The sequence below is a fragment of the Nansenia antarctica genome (assembly GCF_963989245.1).
Source record: "Nansenia antarctica genome assembly, chromosome: 10".
NCBI lineage: Eukaryota > Metazoa > Chordata > Actinopteri > Argentiniformes > Microstomatidae > Nansenia > Nansenia antarctica.
In genome coordinates, this window is record NC_137680.1 from 34,150,362 (window position 1) to 34,173,889 (window position 23,528).

The 23,528-nt window shown below is 46.7% G+C and overlaps 1 protein-coding gene across 1 annotated transcript in view; it reads left to right on the forward strand.

Annotated features, from left to right (window-relative positions):
- Positions 1 to 1,682: 1,682 nt before the first annotated feature.
- nbeal2 (neurobeachin-like 2) overlaps positions 1,683 to 23,528 on the forward strand; it is a gene marked incomplete at both ends in the record, with an annotated part of 99,139 nt that continues 77,293 nt past the window's right edge. The window contains 8 exons of the mRNA XM_080541236.1: positions 1,683 to 1,733; positions 13,197 to 13,282; positions 14,186 to 14,359; positions 14,693 to 14,774; positions 15,220 to 15,332; positions 15,778 to 15,860; positions 16,871 to 16,956; positions 17,263 to 17,566. Of these exons, the coding sequence (XP_080397362.1) occupies positions 1,683 to 1,733; positions 13,197 to 13,282; positions 14,186 to 14,359; positions 14,693 to 14,774; positions 15,220 to 15,332; positions 15,778 to 15,860; positions 16,871 to 16,956; positions 17,263 to 17,566 (979 nt within the window). The remainder of the gene's footprint in view (positions 1,734 to 13,196; positions 13,283 to 14,185; positions 14,360 to 14,692; positions 14,775 to 15,219; positions 15,333 to 15,777; positions 15,861 to 16,870; positions 16,957 to 17,262; positions 17,567 to 23,528) is intronic.

Consider the following 23,528-nt stretch of genomic DNA (forward strand, 5'->3'; position numbering starts at 1 on the left):
CACATGATGAGTATGCCTGGTAGTGGAGGAAAGCAAGGCCCACACAGAGAGCTACACACTGGTCCTGGGTGGAATGTAGGGCATTGCCATGGCAATACAGCTGCCTAGAGGTTCTCTGTGGCCATCCTCCTATTGACCAATGTTGGCCTGCAACCAAATAGACCTATGTTAAAGATGAACCATCACAGAGTACAAACTTGACTGTTAGGCTTAAGTACACTTGATGGACAACAGCAGAGAGAATATGCTGCCGTTTATGATAATTTAATAAGCTTATAAAGAACAATAAACACTGCCCAGTATGAATGTATAATAAACATGTAGGCTACTTCAGATCATGCACTATACATGTTTATTGCTTGATTGTCTTAACTGTTATGTTTTTAGTATGCTGTATTTCTGTCTGACAGACATACACATTGACAGGAGGAGGGACAAGGGACCAATAAGCTTCGATGGGGGGTGTTTACAGAGAAGTCAAAGTGTTGGTCGTGAGCAAAAGATACAGCTAGACACACATAGTCTGCAATTGTAACTGTTTCATTAAAACATCTTAATGATCAGATGATTTGAGTAACTAGGACAAATCATTTGGGAATATGTGGGAATCAGTCTGCACATGATTGCCTTTGTTGAAGGCTTAGATGTGTTCTTTGACTTATCATCCTTTTCTAGTCTGATTGTAGTTATTCAAATACACTTTGGCCATACACTTTTCATCAACATGTCATGTCAACATTTCATCAACATGTTTTAGTTTTACTTTGACAAGCTGTGGGAACCATACATGAAGAACATGTAAGATAGAATACTTTATACAGGAGGAAAGTTTTGTTTTTGTATTGTTTTTTCATTCAATCCAAAATTGATGCAAGTTGTGTGTGTCTATGTTTGTGAATGTTGTTATTGTATGTTTCTCTTTTGTTGTCTTTTGTTGTCTCATCTTTGATGTTGGTATATAAAAATGATAATAAAAATATTGTGGGAAAAAAAACATGTTTTAGTGACTAACTCCAATGAGAGCTTATTTAAACATGTTTTAGTGACTAACTCCAATGAGAGCTTATTTAAACATGTTTTAGTGACTAACTCCAATAAGAGCTTATTTAAAGGGTGGATGTGTCTTTAAGAATATTACCTGTCCACATTACAGTGCGCTTCCCCTCTAGAGCAGGCTACAGCCAGAAGGTTGGGTTCTCGATGCAACAAGTACATGTTTGGAGACTGCAGGACGTCGTATAGATTCAGTCGCGTCCACAGACCTTATTGTAATAATAATAATAATAATAATAATAATAATACCTTATTGTAGCCACATGGGAGGAGATGGCTCATGCATTGTGAAAGCGATGGCCGTGGGAAGTTGGAACTCCTCTGTGGGATCGTAGACTAATGGATAACTCTATGCGGACATAGGTGTTTCTTTGGCTTTGGATTTCCTCCTGTTTTAGCTCTGGACATCATTTCCAACGCAGTTTTTTTTTTGCTATATTTTTCTTATTCATTTGGATAACTTTGAAACGTCTTAAATGTCATACTTTGATAGCCTATACTGTACTGCTGTATTGCGAATATGGTACACGAGACCAATGTCGCGGCTCGTCTGGAAGCAGACCCACAGTAAACTAATGTAAAAGTTAATCTCTACTAAAAGCACGGCATTCTGCCCAGACTCCGAGGGAATGGCATCGAAGGAAAGGCTGACTGAGCTCTGGAGGTTGGATCACACCAAGGTGAGTGAAACAGTGGAAAAACCCCGACACCTGTTGATGATTCTTGCTTCTTTTCTGCTTGAACATAGTTGTATACAAGATATACAGGTTAACCATATATAACCATAGGTGCATACAGTGTTTTGGTGTTCTTACAGCAGTCATAGGCGGAATAGGCTCGTATGAGGAAGTATTTAGGGTTCATAAAAAACATGATCTGTTATCGGAGGCCGCGTTACAATTTAATCAGCAATTCCATGTAGAGACGTCTCCATGCCCAACTCTAGCATGCATGTCCAGATGATGTGTAGCTATAGCATGCATGTCCAGATGATGTGTAGCTATAGCATGCATGTCCAGATGATGTGTAGCTATAGCATGCATGTCCAGATGATGTGGGATCCATGTGTGACTAGGAACTAGGAGGTGTGTTGTACCTGCTGCTGCCATATGACAGGTCAGGTGGATACTTCCTGGATGTCCTTCCGACTTTTCACAAGCCTCTCGCATTCCTGTTTTGCAACTTTTAAGCAGTGTTTGCACATATTTTCTTTGCTTTTCTCAAACTGAACGTTTAGTGCGACTTATATCACCTACACGTGCTTGTGAACAAATTGTTGCAATAAAAGTAGCAATTTCCTGAAATCCATTCTGATGACACCCCCTCTAGTGGTCTGGAACTATGAGACTTGTCGATTAGAAACATTTAGTAGACCTAATTGTCTTTTTGTGTAGATTTGTCTAAATACGTCTGTTCCATAACATGTGTGTGTGACTCACTGATGGTCAATCCTTCATCCTCTGGCCAGACTTTCCTCTGGTAGTCTGTCATGGAAACGGGAAGTAGCAGGTGCTCCGGTATGACCATCACACCAGGCAATGTGTGGAGGCTACTTGAGGTCAGGAGAAAACGTTACATGGAATGCCAGAATCCCATTGTATTTATGAGAACAGATTGCCTGGTAATTTATAAATTACATTTAATTATTCAACAGATTTTCAAGCTGCTTCCATGCCTAAGGAAAATTCAATGAGAGCTTGACATAAGTCTTTCCTCAAACCATAGTGGTAGCCTTACAATTCTACCAGTTAGGGTCCAGACCTGGTAAGTCTTTTACTCCACACACTACAGTTAGTACGTGTGAAGAGAAAATGCCACCCTCTCCTCTCTCCAGTACCTCATGGTGTGAGGCTGGTGTTGTGGGGTTAAACAGGGTTGGATTCAAAGCTGATGGACCTGTTCTACTGACCTGTTTCAGCAAGCACATGACAGCGGAGCGGTCCTCCCTCATCAGCCTCCCTTCTGGTCCACTAAACGCTAACAGAGTGAATGTCAGAATTTGAATGCATTTGTTTTCACATTTATTATTGTGATATTATGATTATGTAGTAACAGGCTGCAGAGGAGTGGATAGCAGTGTCTGATGTTATCTGGAACACCAATCTTGCCAGCCTAACTCTTAATGTTTTTCAAGGCAAGTCAATGTTGTTTTCTGGTAAACTCGTTCACTAGATACTGTATTCATAACCGTGTTTTAAATACACGTATTTCTCTTGCCAGATAGATGGCTAGAGGTCATGTTGTGCTGAGGTGATGTTGTTCTGAGGTGATGTTGTGCTGAGGTCATGTTGTGCTGAGGTCATGTTGTTCTGAGGTGATGTTGTGCTGAGGTGATGTTGTGCTGAGGTGATGTTGTGCTGAGGTGATGTTGTGCTGAGGTGATGTTGTGCTGAGGTGATGTTGTGCTGAGGTGATGTTGTGCTGAGGTGATGTTGTTCTGAGGTGATGTTGTGCTGAGGTGATGTTGTTCTGAGGTGAATGTTGTGCTGAGGTCATGTTGTTCTGAGGTGATGTTGTGCTGAGGTCATGTTGTGCTGAGGTGATGTTGTGCTGAGGTCATGTTGTGCTGAGGTGATGTTGTGCTGAGGTGATGTTGTTCTGAGGTGATGTTGTGCTGAGGTGATGTTGTTCTGAGGTGATGTTGTGCTGAGGTGATGTTGTGCTGAGGTGATGTTGTGCTGAGGTGATGTTGTTCTGAGGTGATGTTGTGCTGAGGTCATGTTGTTCTGAGGTGATGTTGTTCTGAGGTGATGTTGTGCTGAGGTCATGTTGTGCTGAGGTCATGTTGTGCTGAGGTGATGTTGTGCTGAGGTGATGTTGTGCTGAGGTGATGTTGTGCTGAGGTCATGTTGTGCTGAGGTGATGTTGTTCTGAGGTGATGTTGTGCTGAGGTGATGTTGTGCTGAGGTGATGTTGTTCTGAGGTGATGTTGTGCTGAGGTGATGTTGTTCTGAGGTGAATGTTGTGCTGAGGTGATGTTGTGCTGAGGTGATGTTGTGCGCCTGTCTTGCGTCTGGTCATGACAGCCGTTTACACGCTCAGTGAGGCCAACCACTTCCTGCTGATCTGTCTCAGTGTGCTGGAGGACAACTGTGACGTTTCGTCATTAACCTCTTTCGTCATTAACCTCTCACACTGACAGCACAGCCTGCGTGTCTGTCCTGTCTGGTGTTTTAATACTGACACATGATGGCAGCATGCAGGGTTGTCCTGTCTGGTGTTTTAATACTGACACATGATGGCAGCATGCAGGTTTGCAGGGTAATACAGTACAATTGGATGTGTAGGATAGCTTGCGATTCAGAAGGACATTACACAAAGCTGCACTCTTTAAAAGCAAGGTGACTCTCAGTACCCCCCCCCCCCCCCCCCCCCGGGATACTATGGAAATGACAATACTATGATGACAATGACAAAACTTTGATGGTTGCACATCCCTGGTTAATGTGATCACTCTATAACCTTTGCACTACTGATGTTTACATTACTATCTTTGCACTTACTGTATATTGTACTTACTGTATATTGTACATTGCACATGTCTCCTGATTCTTCTTTTTATACGTCTGCACATTAGATACTGTACATAAACTACCTCACTGCACTAGCTACCTAACTGTACATAACTCAGGGTATATAGCCAATAACTATATACCTCCAAATTAAACTGATGTTTACGATACTACCTCTGCAATTGCTCTATATTGCATAGTTACCTATCGCTACCATTCTTGTTCTATTTATATCATGTTCCTATATCACTATTCACACTTTTGGTTGCATGCTAAACTGCATTTCGTTGTACTTGTACTCTGAGATCACAATAAAGTTTAATCTAATCTAATCTTAGCGTAGCTGTATATGACCTAAATTTAGTTTCATCCTCAGAACAAATCTATGCTAAGACCAAGGGCCATTGGTAGTCACAATGCTAGAAGAAGGAAGAATTACTTCTTTTTTGTGTGTATTTTATTTGTATTTACAGTAGAGAAACTGTACAGGGGGGTAGTGGGGATGAAGAGGTCTTCGGGAGAGACAGTCAAGATGTAGCCTGAAGAGATGGGTCTTCAGTCTACAGTGGAAGACAGGTAGTGACTCTGCAGTCCTGACAGCAGTGGGAAGCTTGTTCCAGCAGTGGGAAGCTTGTTCCAGCAGTGGGAAGCTTGTTCCAGCAGTGGTAAGCTTGTTCCAGCAGTGGGAAGCTTGTTCCAGCAGTGGGAAGCGTGTTCCAGCAGAGGGAAGCTTGTTCCAGCAGTGGGAAGCTTGTTCCAGCAGTGGGAAGCTTGTTCCAGCAGTGGGAAGCTTGTTCCAGCAGTGGGAAGCTTGTTCCAGCAGAGGGAAGCTTGTTCCAGCAGAGGGAAGCTTGTTCCAGCAGTGGGAAGCTTGTTCCAGCAGTGGGAAGTGTGTTCCAGCAGAGGGAAGCTTGTTCCAGCAGTGGGAAGTGTGTTCCAGCAGAGGGAAGCTTGTTCCAGCAGAGGGAAGTGTGTTCCAGCAGAGGGAAGCTTGTTCCAGCAGTGGGAAGTGTGTTCCAGCAGAGGGAAGCTTGTTCCAGCAGAGGGAAGCTTGTTCCAGCAGTGGGAAGTGTGTTCCAGCAGAGGGAAGCTTGTTCCAGCAGTGGGAAGTGTGTTCCAGCAGAGGGAAGCTTGTTCCAGCAGTGGGAAGTGTGTTCCAGCAGAGGGAAGCTTGTTCCAGCAGAGGGAAGCTTGTTCCAGCAGTGGGAAGTGTGTTCCAGCAGAGGGAAGCTTGTTCCAGCAGTGGGAAGTGTGTTCCAGCAGAGGGAAGCTTGTTCCAGCAGAGGGAAGTGTGTTCCAGCAGAGGGAAGCTTGTTCCAGCAGTGGGAAGTGTGTTCCAGCAGAGGGAAGCTTGTTCCAGCAGAGGGAAGCTTGTTCCAGCAGTGGGAAGCTTGTTCCAGCAGTGGGAAGCTTGTTCCAGCAGAGGGAAGTGTGTTCCAGCAGAGGGAAGCTTGTTCCAGCAGTGGGAAGCTTGTTCCAGCAGTGGGAAGTGTGTTCCAGCAGAGGGAAGTGTGTTCCAGCAGTGGGAAGCTTGTTCCAGCAGTGGGAAGCTTGTTCCAGCAGAGGGAAGCTTGTTCCAGCAGAGGGAAGCTTGTTCCAGCAGAGGGAAGCTTGTTCCAGCAGTGGGAAGCTTGTTCCAGCAGTGGGAAGCTTGTTCCAGCAGAGGGAAGCTTGTTCCAGCAGTGGGAAGTGTGTTCCAGCAGAGGGAAGCCTGTTCCAGCAGAGGGAAGCTTGTTCCAGCAGTGGGAAGCTTGTTCCAGCAGTGGGAAGCTTGTTCCAGCAGTGGGAAGTGTGTTCCAGCAGAGGGAAGCTTGTTCCAGCAGAGGGAAGCTTGTTCCAGCAGTGGGAAGCTTGTTCCAGCAGTGGGAAGCTTGTTCCAGCAGTGGGAAGCTTGTTCCAGCAGAGGGAAGCTTGTTCCAGCAGAGGGAAGTGTGTTCCAGCAGTGGGAAGCTTGTTCCAGCAGTGGGAAGCTTGTTCCAGCAGAGGGAAGTGTGTTCCAGCAGAGGGAAGCTTGTTCCAGCAGTGGGAAGTGTGTTCCGCAGTGGGGCGCCAGGACAGTTAAAAGCTGTGACCAAATAACGTAACTGCTGCATCCTCGTAGAGGCGGCGGTGCCAGGCTGCGCAGGTGGAGGAGCAAAGTGACCGGGCAGGGGTTTGCGGTTTGGGGGCTGACCGTTGCTTTTAAGTAGGGAGGGGCAGTTCCCTATGCCACCTGGTAGGCAAACACCAACATCTTTAATCTGATGCGAGCTTCTACCAGGAGCCAATGAAGGGTGCGAAGGAGTGGGTGACATGGGAGAATTTGGGGAGATTGAACACCAGACGGGCGGCAGCATTCTGGATGAGCTGCAGAGGTCTGATGGTGGAGGCGGGGAGCCCGGCCGATGCAGTTCTACAACAATGTCTCTAAACACTTACCTGCCCCTCCTATAGTGTTTACCTGCCCCTCCTATAGTCTTTCAATACCGGGAAGTCAAGTTAGTGTCAACAATATCGTCTTTAAACTGGATGTCTGTCTCCAGATGTGAGCATCACTCCTGTTCTCTGTGTATAGTGTATTGTCACACACATACAATAAAAATACAACTAGCTGTAGATAATAGCTCATGTTGGCATGTTTCAGACTATACATCTGGTAACCATCCTATTGGCTTAGATTAAATTGCATTCTTGTGGTATTCAAAGTTATTAATTTGGATTACAGAGTAGCTTCAATCCGTCAGCCACATTGCCATGAGAGCTTTGTTGTTGGTGCTTCTCCAAACATGAACCTTGCATCACCCAATGTCAGAAGAAACCAGCTCATTGTTTGAGTCATAAAGAAACACACCCATGCTGTATCCACCCACCCCTGCAGTAGCACACACACACACACACACACACACACACACATGTATCCACCCACCCCTACAGTAGCTCAGCTTAGAAAACTCTTTCAGTATCCTGCATTCAGTCAACAAGACTAAAATCAGTGGAACACGTTGACACAGAATTTGGGATGACTGTGTTCAGTTAGGCACCTATTCTATGTGCACTCATCAGTAGTGGACTTCTCTAAATAGAACCATGGACTTGAACAATTGTCTGTAAAGTGTTCACATACCCCAACCATCTCTCTGGATCTTGTATAAAAAAAAACACAACTTGCACTGGCATGCCAGTCTTGGAGGAGCTGCGCTTCCTATGATTGTGCAAGAAATTTGTTACACCCATCTGAAACAGGCAGATCACACCAGATTCAGAGCTTGCATAAAGATATAGCTCCATAAAACCACTGATATTTTACAGAGTAGTATAGTACAGGAATGTGTGTGTTCAATGGATAATTGAACAGGCCTATTCTAGATAATGATCATATTTTACTCATTTGCTTTAAGCCAAACTGGTTTAATCCAAGAGAAATTGCAATGGATACAGTACAAGGCTTTGACAATTTTGAGCATGTTATATTAAAATGTAGTACTTAAATGGTCAAAGCACAACAGGCTTACTAGTCCTCTGTACACGTCTCTGCACCTGGACCTGTCTGCCGTTAAATGTCTCAGAGCTGTTTGGAAATACAACAGAGTGATTGGCTTTCCTTCAGGACTACATTACTCCAAATATGTCAAGGCATCAGCAAATTCTCACCCCGACAGGTATGAACTTATACAGTCGAATCTGATTTGATGACCGAAAGAGAGAAGACAGTAGACTTGTCAGATCCTGTCAGATAGAGAGAGCTGTGTGCTTTATCAGCCTCCCAAAGGGAACTGTCATTGGACCCCAATGTTATTTTGAAAAAAAAGTTATTTGTTGCACCAATATAATCCACACTGTCAGGGCATTGAACCCCTGGTTGAAACGTTATTGCATCTTATAAGTCTTTTGCATCAAGGGGAAAACATAGAAATAGGGGGGGGGGTCTTTGTTTTAGAAGTGTATTTGTTTTATAATCGCTCACACAGAGCTGTGGGGAATATGTCCGGTTAGTTCATGTGGTCAGAACTATCCATGGTGTTTGGTCTGTCCATGGTGGTTGGTCTGTCATGGTGTTTGGCTGCACTGGCCTCCATAGCTGGTCCTGTCACCCCTTCCACAGCCTCTTGGGGGTTTGGCAGGATTGGTAGATGAAAAAATGCCCTTTCTGGACAATTAAGTGTAATTATGGGAAAGTAAACCAGGGAAGCAGTACGCTGCCTAGCTGGCGGAGGAAACAGGCATAATTAGTCTGTCATACTTTGCTGGGTGACTGTTAATTGGGTTAATGACAGCCCGTAGTGACAGGCTCACTGCCACCCATACACCCAGCTGTGAACCCCCCCCCCTCTCTGGTCTGACCATGTTGGAAGAGAGCGCTCTTGTGCTCCATACATGCCATGTATTGATGACTAGCTCAGTGCTGCACAAAAGGTCTTCACACTCTGTGTTTCAGTGGTATGTTCTTCATCATCCTTGCATTGTAATATTAGCTCACGTGCATGCCTTCCTCTGAGGAGAGATAAGACATGATCGCCCCCCCCCCCCCCCCCCCCCCCAAACCCCTTCTGGCCTCCACAAGTCCTGTAATTACAATCCCACGGGCACCCACCCACCCATGCCTGTTTACCAACAGAGAGCTGAATCAGGAAACCAAAAGTGCTCTTTGTTTCGCCTTCCAATGGCACAGGAAGCTGAAGCGGAGCAGAATGTCAAGCAGCAGAGAGCAGCACAGCTGCATGGGCCCACCTTGGCAGACAGGCCAGGGATTTTGGGAGATCAACGATAAGTCAATGGGAATGAAAACGTATCATGTAATTTTTTGATCGCAATGCCAATAGTCATGTGAATGGGTAAACACTGCAGTGTACGGATTCAGAATGATCAAACCAATAGAAGGATTAGGGGACTTTTCAGCTGTGAACTGGACATGAAAACAAAAGGTTTTGGGAAGATTGCCAGCTATCAAGCTTGAAATACTATGCTAAATAGAGGCTATTGATTCTGTTTTTGGTATTTCCCTCTCTTTTTACTTATTACTTTTTACACCAAAGGACTCTCATTTCCCTTAACTGTGTGTATAAAATGTTGAACACAGGTTGGATTTCAGACTTTTAATTACTCATTTAAGGAAGTGCTGCAATACCGTAGGGTGCAGGTTTCCCAGTATTGTGATGTTGTTGACACTCACCTAACTGAGGTGAAAGTTGGGAGTTTGTCGTTGATTCAGTTGGTTAGCGTTTGCTGCTACACAATGTCCCCGATGTACAGTGTCGCCACTATCTAGTATCTGAGCATGCCCAAACAAGATGCAGTGTGTGCGAACAGCAAACAGAAACATTGGCTTCACATAAGAAAATATGAAATCGAGGCTGTTCACGTGATCAGCTATATGGAGTCCCACGATAACTTCAAACATTTCTTAAACATGTTCCGATTTGTATCCTTTGTCCACAGTGATTCGTTATCTTCGTTTCCATCATTGATCGCAAACCAACTGCAGCCAGGAATCTGATCAAATGACTAATTTAATTACCAGCCTTGTGTCTCGAACTAACGAGTGTCGCAAGGCCGACGCCTGCTTTCCCCATGCCTTTACTTCCTCTGCTGTTGCACGGTTGAGCCCTTGGAACAATTTGATACTGTGGTACTTGCATTATTAAGCAACAGTTTCATCATCAGTTTCCTTTATGTCAATTCGAAATCAGTTTAAATGCAGCAACCCATAAGAGTAGACTCTATGTACATCTGGAACTGCTCCCTCCTCGCTCTTTCATTGCATCATCATCAATAGCCCATAGCTGAAGCCCTGCTACTGCAGGAGGTCAGATGGAGGTCTATCAGGAGGTCTATCAGGAGGTCTATCAGGAGGTCTATCAGGAGGTCAGGAGGTCTATCAGGAGGTCTATCAGGAGGTCAGGAGGTCAGGAGGTCTATCAGGAGGTCTATCAGGAGGTCTATCAGGAGGTCTATCAGGAGGTCTATCAGGAGGTCTGGAGGTCTGTCAGGAGGTCTATCAGGAGGTCTATCAGGAGGTCAGGAGGTCTATCGAGGTCTATCAGGAGGTCAGGAGGTCTATCAGGAGGTCTATCAGCCTCGGCCTTTTGGTATCTGGAATACGTTTTACTTTAGAGAAAATGTCTCTTCCATGCTACTACTTGATCTTGACTTGGCGTGACAATAGTCATATTATTTATAGGTAACTCTATCCTGACGTTGTAGAAGCAGGTACAGAGGATCAGATGTCAGCTGTAATGAATGCAATGGCCTCCATTTATGGGGAGCCGCTGCTAAATTTAGATCACAGATGTGGACTTGAGGGCAGGGCACCATTTGCATTCTCGTTTGGACTTTTAAATGAGTATTTGCTCGTGCGCTATCATGAAAGTAGGTGAAAGTCAGTCACACACTGTACCCAACAGTGATCTAGAGGCCAGTGAGGCAGCATTGTGTGTGAACTGTGAACCATTCAAGCACTCATTCCTTTTTCTTTTTTTTCCAAAGCATACTGAGATATTAGTGTTGAGTGTATGCCGTGGTGGTGGGAGGATGCTGCCAGCCTTCACTCACTATCTGTTCACAAATAACTGCAGGACCAAAAGAGGAAGGGGTTTAGACTGTACGAGGAGGCTGAGTTTGAGCATGGAGGAAATGTGTTTCGGTTAAAGTGACTTGGCATTTCCTGGTTGTTTGATAGTAGAGAGTCTGAGCGAGAGACAGACACGAGTGCTGGTGTTAGGAGTGATGTGCTGTTCTGAGAGGGTCCGAAGCATCTAGTGGATCAGATCTGGAGCGTCTCACCATCCAGGAGGGCTCCCCTGAGACTGGGTTCACCAGAACCCTGCACCCTCTCCAGCCACATGCAATGAAACATGGATTGGACCACAAATGAACGCCAACTGGTAATGTCTTCATTCCAGATAGATCAAATCATTTATTTCAGAAATTAATTTTCAGTTATGCTTACATGATTTAACAGACAGTTGAAAGACAGTTTTCCAACGTTAAACTATCACCAGTCGTGCTCTTAAAGAAGGTGCTTGAATAAAAGCGTCTCTGAAGCAGTTTGGGAGTGTGCTTGGAGCCGTACTGTTGCTTCTGTTGTTGACAATGTAGGCTACTTCCTCTAAAGGCCTGTGGGCGGCTGCATCAACTATGCATGGTTCATTTGTTCACCGGTAGCAGGGGAAGATTATGGAAGTCTCTGAGGATTTGTCATGTCATGTTTCTGCATTTGTAGGTTCTTTGTGAGCCTCTCCCCTATGGAACTATGGGTATTGTACACTCTACGCCTCCTGACACCTCCTGCTTTACTGAAGAAGGCATTGGTCTACATGAGATTCACTGACAATGGACAATACTGTAGTCTACTGTATGTCTCTGGGCGGCTGTGGCGCAGGAGGTAGAGCCGGCGTCTAATGATCGCAAGGTCGGCAGATCGGCGGTTCGAACCCCGGCTGGCCACATGTCGAGGTGTCCTTGGGCAAGACAATGAACCCCAAATCACTCCCAACGAGCGGCCCGGCGCCTTGCATGGTAGCTTGCCGCCATCGTTGTGTGAATGTGTGTGAGAACGGGTGAATGAGAGGCCGTTGTAAAGCGCTTTGGAATAAGGCCGCTATATAAGTCAGTCCGTTTATGTCTCTGGGACATTACATACTGTATACACCAATCATGTGAGCTCTCACACCGCTTGTCATCATCATTAGTTGCATCCAGATTCTATGAACTGGAGATGTTGGTTGCACATGATCTATGTTCCTATTTGTACCAGTCATCTACAGTAGCAGATGTTCTTATCCAGGGGCAACAAATGTACAATAAGTACATTTGTCTAAACATAAGCTAATCACTTAACTATGCCTCACAGACATCTCAAGACTTTCTGTAAGAAGGAAGAAGAAGAATTCTTAGTTGTTGTTTTTTTATTAGTATTTTTTTTCAGTCTGTGGTAGCCTACTAATCGTTTGTCTGTGTTTTCGATAGCGGAAGGTGTTCTCACTGAGTCACTGCAATAGTAAGAGAGCCTTCTGTTTGTCTGTTGTGTGGTCGATCAGTGACATGAATAAAAGAGGCCGTGAAATGGGCTGACGTTGATGTGATGAGGGAAGAGCGGCAGGATACGTCGCATCGATAAGCAGATAAGAACTATGATATTGCGAGAGCTTACAGCTATAACTCTATATCTCCCTGTCCTGTCACCTCTCATGTAAATCACCTTTTTAATGATACTCTTAATGTTTGGATACATCTAGAAAACCAATTGACTCCTAAAAACGAGACTTCAACGAGGACAGATGGTTTACACAAGGTGACTGCGGTCCCACCGGTGATATTGTGTTTGATTTCACATCTCTATTTTGTTCATAGCCATATGATTGAGGCTAGAACACACTGGCTCCAATGTTCCGGACTGTGACATCACTCTGCTGCTAGCTGCTACTTCCTGTGCTTAGGGACCCCCTTCTGGCGTGGTGGTGGTGAGAGGAAAAATAACAACCATCACAGGGTAGAATCTTTCGTGGGGAGTGTTAAGACCTACTGGTGCACATCCCCCCCCCGCCCCCCTATGTTGTGCACACACCAGTGCTGCGCATGTGACCGCATGACTGGAGGCGAAGGACTTCCTTATCTCTAGACTCATATCTCCCCTCCCTTCCTCCCTCGCTGCAGAGAGACGTGAGCTACCTGCAGAAGTGGCTGGAGGCGTTTGTGACGGCGTTTGAGAAGCTGGTGGATGTGCCGTCCCTGGAGCCACGGTGGTGAGGGTTCTTCTGTTTGTCAACGTTTTACCGACGTTCTACCGACGTTCTACCGACAGCGCTGCCGTGGGTACAGGTGGTTGGTGTCAGGCCTGAGTGGTGTGAGCTCTAGAGGCGCCTGTTGACACATATGTTTACACTGGAGAGACATCCAAAGCACCCAAGCCACCCACCACCATCTCTTCTCCTCTTCCCCCTCTTCCCCCTCTTCCTCCTCCTCCTTCTCCTCCTTCTCCTTCTCCTCCTTCTCCTCCTTCTCCTTCTCCTCCCCCTCCTTCTCATCCCCCTCCTCCTCCTCCTTCTCCTCCTCCTCCTTCTCCTCCTCCTCCTTCTCCTCCCCCTCCCCCTCCCCCTCCCCCTCCCCCTCCTCCTCCTCCTCCACCCCCTCCCCCTCCTCCTCCTCCTCCTCCCCCTCCTCCTCCTCATCCTCCTTCTCCCCCTCCCCCTCCTCCTTCTCTGCCTCCTCCTCCTCCTTCTCCCCCTCCTCCTCCTCCTCTTCCTCCTCCTCCTCCTCCTCCTTCTTCTCCTCGTCCTCCACCTCCTTCTCTTCCTCCTCCTCCTCCTCCACCTCCTCCCACTCCTCCTCCTCCTCCCCCTCCTCCTTCTCCCCCTCCTCCTTCTCCTCCTTCTCCTCCTCCTTCTCCCCCTCCTCCTCCTTCTCCTCCTCCTTCTCCTCCTCCTCCTCCTTTTCCTCCTTCTCCTCCTCCTCCCTCTCCTACTCCTTCTCCTTCTCCTTCTCCTCCTCCTCCTTCTCCTCCTCCTTCTCCTCCCCCTCCCCGTCCCCCTCCTCCCCCTCCTCCTCCTCATGTGTCACTGAATATTTTGCATTATCTGCTTTGTGATTGTGTGTGTGTGTGTGTGTGTGTGCCCCTCCTCCCCCTCCCCCTCCCTCTCTCTCAGGCCGGAGGAGGAGTGCGGTGCGGAGGTGCCCCTCCTCCCGAAGGAGGTCCTGGTGTTCCTCAGCAGCCAGCTGTGGCAGGGCCCCCTGCACCTCTCAGGGGGGGCCGCGGGAGACCCCGACAACAGCCCCCCCCACCCGCTGCTGCTCATCAAGTTCTTCATCATCGTCTGCAGGTAAAAAAGCCCCCCCCCCCCCCCCCCCCCGGGTCTCTGCACTCATCGTTAGCGTCGTCATCCTCATTAGCCGGGAAGGGGGACGGATAACGGTCTGCGTTTATCGTCCGTAGTTGAAGCGTACAGATGTTCATCTTCATAACCAACGGCAAGGCAGCCATCTGCTTTGTACCACCCTGTACCTTCCTTAGACCAGCCCTGTTCATGACCCTCCGGTCACCCTTTTGGTGAAGCATGAAGCATGACCCATGACCCATCATAAATACCAGTTAGCAGATCCATAACAGATTTGTGAGGATTTGGAATGACTTTGAGTTTCTCTTGTTTCTCCAGGAATACGGAAAATATCGACCCAGACAAGACCCCTGCCTTTGTTCTGGAAACTCTTAAACTTTTACATTTCTGCTTGAATCAGGTAAATGCTGAACGCTTCCACCCTGGTGAAACCTAAACACAACATGAGTTTGTTTCAATGATTGATGATGGAGGGTTGTCTAACAGACTGCACTATATCACTCACGCATAGACTATTTACTGCCTCTACAGCCACAAATGCAACGATGATATCTGGATATGAGCACAACTCAGATCTAATCTTACAGCAGAAAGAGAACTGGTTGAATGAGAATAGAGAAGTGTGCGTCGCTGACCTTATGTCTATTGTGCGAAGGAATGTGTCGTTTGGTTGTCTGTGAAGAGGACCTCAAATGAGTGTTGTTTACTGAGTTTACAAGTGGGTCATGCGTCACTGAATATTTTTGCATTATCTGCTTTGTGATTGTCTAAATGGAGATAATGTAGATGACATGTAATTGATGTGTGTGTGTGTGTGTGTGTGTGTGTGTGTGTGTGTGTTTCAGCTCAAGAAGCACCCAGAAGAGCAGCCGTCCATCCAGCCAGTTGTTCAGTATGGGCTGCTGCTGTGTGAACGTTTCTTTGACCCTTATCAGACATGGAGGAGACGCCTGGCAGGGTGTGTGTGTGTGTGTCTGTGTGTGTGTGTGTGTGTGTGTGTGTGCCCTAACCCTACAAAAAGCTTAGAGTGGGGTGGAGACCGCCTGCTGGAATGTGTGGGGGTGGAATTTGACTTAGGGGTGTGTGTGTGTGTGTGTGTGTGTGTGTGTGTGTGTGTGTGTGTGTGTGTGTATGTGTGTGTGTCTTTTTGTGTGGGTGCGTGTGTGTGTGTTAAAATGTAAAACACCTAATTTCTCACCACTCTTGAGCGGATGCGGTTGTCGTTGTTGTTGAAGTGAAGTCGCCCCACAACAGTACTACTAACACCGGGCCTCCCATGATGTCATCAGCTCAGTTGCCCAATGTGACAGACAGTCAGAGCCAACCACTGGTATTGTTGGGGTGTGGGCCTGTTTGTGAGTGGGCGTTTGATGACAGCCCCGCCCCATTGGGTGTGTTTTTAGGGAGGAGGTGAGCCTGCTGGAGAGGAGCAAGTATAAGTTCTCCCCCCTACCCCTGCCTGATGAGCTCCCAGCTCTCTTCCATGGTGAGACATAACTCCCCCCCATCACACTTCCTTGTCCCCCTCAACACACGTTCCAGATAGACCCTCCTCCTCCTCCCCCTCCCCCTCCCCCTCCTCCTCCCCCTCCCCCTCCCCCTCCTCCTCCTCCTCCTCCTCCCCCTCCTCCTCCTCCTCCTCCTCACTGTTTCCACTGCGTTCACACTGCACCACTCCTGTCCAGCCCCCTCTCCTCTCATACCCTGCTGACGGTCCACTTATACCAACGTTGTCTCCTACCCCCCCCCCCCCCCCCCCACCCTGACACCTCTCTGACACCGCTCAGGTCGAACCGCCCTGTTTAGAAACCCCCCCGCTCCCTTTGGAGAAACGACAGCCACAGCGGGATAGGGACGCGAGTCCAGTCGATATGTTCTGTCTCGATCCGAAATTAATTATGTGGGTTTCTAATTAGAAATTCTCTCTCTCTCTCCCTCAAGGCTTTTAGTTCATTAAACTTCTACTTATAGTATCCCATCTGATAGTTGTGCTAATCCCTAAACCCCACGAGGTAAGCCTCTGTCTGGACAAGTTAAATCCAAGATTAGAGCGTTTTGTTATTCTACGGCTCAACGTGGCTTTTTTGCAAAGCGCTCTTGTTGTGAATCACGTGGATGGTGTAATACTAGTGGCTTCGTAAGACCTGTTACGTTGATGCGTAGTCTCGTAGGGCTGACAAAAGGCATGAGACTTCGTCAGGAGAGATCAGAGTGTCCTGTAAATGGACTGATTTATATAGCTCCTTATTCCAAAGCGCTTAACAATGGCCTCTCATTCACCCGTTCACACACACCAATACCGAACCTCGAACCGTCGATCTGCCGACCACGAGATCATTAGCCCACCGGCACTACCTCCTGCGCCACAGCCGCCCCCTGTGTCTATTGTTTTATACAATGCGTCATCAAATAGCTAGCCCAAACTTTTATTCTGTACAGAGGGGATAGTATTTAGCATTCGCTTGAGTGACTTGTTGCTTTTCGATGTTTCCACAGACCACCTTCAGGACAGCGAACAGATCCCAGAGCTCCTCACACTCCGATTGGTCCATTTCCAAGGGGCTGTCATCAGTGGCAGCAAGGTAAACCTCTCTCCTTTCCCACAGAGGAGTTCCATGTCATGTGGTCGTGTCCTACAGGCTATTACACGTTCCCGTGACCTGTTGAAAACTGAAATGTTGCTGTCTCGTCGCAGAAGAACTGATCAACATGAGTCCAAACATTACGATCATTTCCAACGTTTCCATATTGAAACCTGTATGGAAACTTGGGAAATGATCGGAAAGTTTCCCAAACTTACGGGAAATGTGCAACCCTAGTGAACAGCGTGTGTGTCTCTGTGATGCAGAGGAACCCTAGTGAACAGCGTGTGTGTCTCTGTGATGCAGAGGAACGGCCTTCTCTCTGTCACGCCCCGCTCTGTGGAGGACCTCCTCTCCGTCCTGCGGGTCTGGTGCTGCCGCGTCTCCCCCGAGCCCAAGGACCCCCGGCTGGTCCGGCTGACCCTGCAGTGCCTGACCGCCATGGTGCACATCCTCCACTTCAGCAGCCCGGCCGAGCGCCAGGTGGAGATCAGGACGCTGCTGGACGGCTACTTCCAGCTCCTCAACTGGAACCGGCCCCTCGGGAGCCAACAGGGGGGCGGTCGGAGCTGGGAGGACAGCCTCATCACCCTCCAGAGCCATATGCTGAGTAAGAGAGACGCCTCAGTGCAAATATGTGACAGCTGCTGGTGAAAAGTGCAACCAGCAGCTAAAGTCAGTACATGTCCTTAAACTACAGATTGTAAGCTTTCAAATGACGTGTCATACATTGAAATTGGATTTTTTTTTACACGACAGGCGTATTTGAATGTTGGTACACCTCAAACACTGAAAAGTGACTCTAAACGCAACCACAGCTACAAACGCTGCTAACAGCTAGCGGCTAACAAAGCACATCGCTACGAAGGTCTAAACTGTATCACAACATGCTGAGAGAACATCGATATGCTAAAAACACATAACTACACATAACTAGATGAACACACAGCCCTTGCTTTTGAACACGTCCTAAAACAAAAGTATGTTTACAAGTCATTATCACTTACCAGTGGCCTACGGAAAACAAGAACAGTGAATCCAATCCACAAATGATCGTTAAACTGTTGTTTATTATATCGAGTGGGTACTTTAAAACTTCAAGTTGTTGTTATAAAAAAAAAGAAGAAAACTAGATATTGTTGAAGTTGAATTGTATAAGTTTCACTTTCACTTTTTGACCCCTTCGAGTGAGCGTGTAGTTTGCAAGTTCACCAGTCCACCAGTCACAGTCACATATACACACCCCAAACCCCCCCCCCCCCCCATGGCCCAATCCCGTTTCCCTTTTCTACCCCTACGGCTCATTTTGGAGTGCCACTCACTTTGGAGCCAAGGCCTCGGAACAGAGCCACAAGCCGTAGTGGTTGAAATCTTATGAAATGAAACCCTATGAAATGGGACAACCCTTCAAGACCCTGATACGTCATCAGTAGTATCATAGAGAAGCATCGCCGCTCGCAATTCATTCACAACTTAACTTTCATCCTATCAATCGATTAAAAGTCATAAAATAAAAAAGAACAATGCCTTATTACCAGGCCAGATCATGACAGAATAGCGGTGCTCTGTAGGCTAGCAACCCTGCTCCTACCCTGCCAGTCTGATATTAGAGGAGTAACAACCCTGCTCCTACCCTGCCAGTCTGGTATTAGAGGAGAGGTAACAACCCTGCTCCTACCCTGCCAGTCTGATATTAGAGGAGTAACAACCCTGCTCCTACCCTGCCAGTCTGATCAGGGCCGCTTGGGAGATATGCGAGGCCCTGTGCGAAGTCAGATTTGCGAGGCCTTTTATAATGATGTAGGTAACTATTATAACCGTGCGACACGCACGCACCGATATATTGCAAGAAATGCGCTCACATGCTGTGCTGATAGACAATAGAATATCTACTTATTTAGATAGTTTACAACCATGTTTGTTTCATTTCAAACATTTTATACTCGTAAAGGATTAGGATTTAGGATAAAGCAGTCATCATACCCAACATTAAATACGCACAAGCCATTATTGACATGAATAGAGATGTTACTCACCACCATGTAGGCCTATCCTTTATGTTGAAAAGCTTACAGCAAAAGCAAAAAGACATGTCCCGTTTTTGAGAGTACACAAGCCACTTTCTTTCTATTTTTTCCCCATTTGGTAGTTTTCGGAGAAATAAAGTTTCACTAAAGTTTCTGTTCTCATTATTTTTAGGATAACTAAATCCAGGTTTCATCTTTGGGGGACCTCTTCTAATGATCACATCTGTAACTGTAGAGTCCATATGTACCGGCCAATTTACCAGGATCATCATACATGACATATCTGACACCGTAGGCTCGTCTTGCGTTCCATCACTCTCAGCCCTGCTGCTGCTGCTCTGAGTAGCTCCATCTTCCGCCTCCGTGTCCTCTACTTCGCCACTCCTGACCATCATCACCTGGGGCTGGGCAGCCTGTAGCTGTTGTCCTCCTCCACCTCCTCCACATCATCTTTGCCTCTCAGGGGGGGCTGTGCCGTGCTACTACTAGCATTGCTAGTGCTAGCAGTAACGTTAGCTTCTTCGGTGCTAACGGGAGCCTCACTTGTTTTTAGAAATGTTTCGAACGAACCTCTAAGCGAGGCCCTGAAGCCTTTTATTTTAATTTATTTTTTCAGCACCCGATTAACATTTTCTTCCTCAGTCTCGTTCCCTCTGCATTTTGTCTGTTGCACTAAGCAGTCACTATGCACAACAAGTGTCAACGCGCGCCCCAAATTCACGTTTGACGTAAGGTGTCTTAGGGGGAAATTACTTTTTTCTGTTGCTAAGAATCTCCCTGTCCTACAGGTATGCTAGATTTTAGATAGCCTATATGATTGACTATGATTATCACATGTGTGAACATTTAGAAATGTATTAAAGGCAAAAATAATAATATGGTCCCTTGCCTGGCGCTTTGGAGGGCCTCGCCAGCCAGGGTACCAAAAAAAAAAAAGATGTTTACCCTCCCTCACGCGAGGCCCTCCAAAGCGCGAGGCCCTGTGCCACCGCCCCAGCTAGCCCCCCCTTAAAGCGGCCCTGAGTCTGATATTAGAGGAGTAACAACCCTGCTCCTACCCTGCCAGTCTGGTATTAGAGGAGAGGTAACAACCCTGCTCCTACCCTGCCAGTCTGATATTAGAGGAGTAACAACCCTGCTCCTACCCGGCCTGTCTGGTATTAGAGGAGATGTGTGTCTGTCAGATATGAGTGCTCCGGTATCTTGCTTTGGTAGTCTAATGGAAGTGCCCAGGTAATAGTTTTGCTATTATTGTCCTCTATTGCTGAGCACCAAAACCCGAAGCGCACTGGACTTTGGAACTGTGTATTTTTATTTTTTTATTTTTTATTTTTTCCAGATTTTATCCCTTTTTCACCCAATTTGGTATCCAATTGAACCCAACCTAGAATCCAATTATCCCTGCGGATATTGCGTAGGATCCGCCGCACGACCCCGTGGCCGGCAGCCCCAGAGGAGACCGCCAGGCAGACTAGCTGACTGGCTCCTCGAGCCCAGCACCGTTATTCCGGCACCCCGGGGGCGCTTTTGCGCGACGGATCCTTGTCCGGAAATATTCCTATACCGCCCTCGGGAGCGTCCGCTCAATATGCCACTCCCTGTGTGTGCCCCGGCCATATCCGGGTCTGGCGAGCTGGGATTCGATCCCAGTCCCCGGTGGGCAGCTTGCACTAGTGGCTAGTGCTTAGACCGCTACACCACCGCGGGGCACGTTGGAACTGTGTATTTCTATGTTAAGCATAGGCATAGCACATCGGCATAATAGTGTTTTTTTTGTTATGCTTGTTGTAAAGAAAAGGTATATAATGCATTGAAATGACGTTAAACTAAGATAATAAGATGGTTATCATAATTTTTCAAATCTTTATTAATAAGTAATTACAGAAAAAGTAATAACATTTGTGGTTGTCTTCCGCATTGCCTAGAGCGAAATCAGTAGAATTCTGTAGATGATTCGCAATGCATGCTGGGGGGTAGGGTTATGGCTCCGAATCAAACGTGGTCCTGAGAAATCTCCAAACGGAGCCGTGGATAGCTCCTCCCCCTTCCCCCTAGCCCTCGATGAAAAATTAATTGGGACACCCGTACCCTAAACACCCCTACTCTAAACACCCCTACCCTAAACACCCCTACTCTAAACACCTCTACTCTAAACACCCTTACTCTAAACACCCTTACTCTAAACACCCCTACTCTAAACACCCTTACTCTAAACACCCTTACTCTAAACACCCCTACTCTAAACACCCCTACTCTAAACACCCCTACTCTAAACACCCCTACTCTAAACACCCCTACTCTAAACACCCCTACTCTAAACACCCCTACCCTAAACACCCCTACTCTAAACACCCTTACTCTAAACACCCCTACTCTAAACACCCTTACTCTAAACACCCCTACTCTAAACACCCCTACTCTAAACACCCTTACTCTAAACACCCCTACTCTAAACACCCTTACTCTAAACACCCTTACTCTAAACACCCCTACTCTAAACACCCTTACTCTAAACACCCCTACTCTAAACACCCTTACTCTAAACACCCTTACTCTAAACACCCCTACTCTAAACACCCTTACTCTAAACACCCTTACTCTAAACACCCTTACTCTAAACACCCTTACTCTAAACACCCTTACTCTAAACACCCTTACTCTAAACACCCTTACTCTAAACACCCTTACTCTAAACACCCTTACTCTAAACCAGCGTTTCTCAACCTTTTTTCAGTCACGGCACCCTTCAAAAGTCGATAAAATGTCAAGGCACCCCAGTCTAAAATATAGCTATTCAAAAACGACACTGCATCACCCAGACAGCCCCATACACACACACACACACACACACACACACACACACAGACACACACACACACACACACACACACACTCAGCGGCTATTGATACAAATAAAAGTTGTATTATTATTATTATTATTATTATTATTATTGAGAGAGAGAGGAGGGAGTGAAAAAGGCAAGTGTGCATCAAAGGCATCAGGCACGTAACCGTGCTGTATAAACATGACACAGTGACCGAACAAACGCGGGAATTTATGGAACACATTCATTTTCATATTTCCACATTTGATTGGAAACACCTATCCAGTCCATTCAACGTAAACACCGGGGATGCAGAGTTATTAAGCCAGAAAATGCGTCTCTCTCTCCCGCTGCGCGCATCCTTGTCTGGATGTATTAAATTCATTGCATGAAAACGAAACTGTGCGTTATTTCCCGAACTTTCCAACCCTGCTTAGCTTCCGAAGTCGGACGAGAGAATAATGTCACCGATCATCCATATAGAACAACCACCTCCACACGCTGCCGGCGAGCGAGACTGCCCTGCCCGATCGGACCCTTTTTCGGGAGCGGGGAACATAGGATATCCGGTATTGACATTGTGACATGGGAAAGGGGCGCGCGAGACAGATTTTGATGATGTATTGCATTTATTTATTTATAGATTTATTCATTCATTCATATGAACGTCAGAATATAGAATTATTTGACGGCACCCCTGAAGATGCCAGGCGGCGCCCCAGTGTGCCGCGGCACCCCGGTTGAGAAACGCTGCTCTAAACACCCCTACTCTAAACACCCCTACTCTAAACACCCTTACCCTAAACACCCTTACTCTAAACACCCCTACTCTAAACACCCTTACCCTAAACACCCTTACTCTAAACACCCCTACTCTAAACACCCTTACTCTAAACACCCCTACTCTAAACACCCCTACTCTAAACACCCTTACCCTAAACACCCTTACTCTAAACACCCCTACTCTAAACACCCTTACCCTAAACACCCTTACTCTAAACACCCCTACTCTAAACACCCCTACTCTAAACACCCCTACTCTAAACACCCTTACTCTAAACACCCCTACTCTAAACACCCCTACTCTAAACACCCCTACTCTAAACACCCCTACTCTAAACACCCCTACTCTAAACACCCCTACTCTAAACACCCTTACTCTAAACACCCTTACCCTAAACACCCTTACTCTAAACACCCCTACTCTAAACACCCTTACCCTAAACACCCTTACTCTAAACACCCCTACTCTAAACACCCCTACTCTAAACACCCCTACTCTAAACACCCTTACTCTAAACACCCCTACTCTAAACACCCTTACTCTAAACACCCCTACTCTAAACACCCTTACTCTAAACACCCTTACTCTAAACACCCCTACTCTAAACACCCCTACTCTAAACACCCTTACCCTAAACACCCTTACTCTAAACACCCCTACTCTAAACACCCCTACTCTAAACACCCCTACTCTAAACACCCCTACTCTAAACACCCTTACTCTAAACACCCCTACTCTAAACACCCCTACTCTAAACACCCTTACTCTAAACACCCCTACTCTAAACACCCTTACTCTAAACACCCCTACCCTAAACGTGAACGCACAAAACTGAGCCGTAGGGGGGGATTGGGATCAGGCCTATGTCTGTCAGTTACCTTCTCTCCTACACCACACCATGTGACACCCTTCTCTCCTCCCACCACACCATGTGAC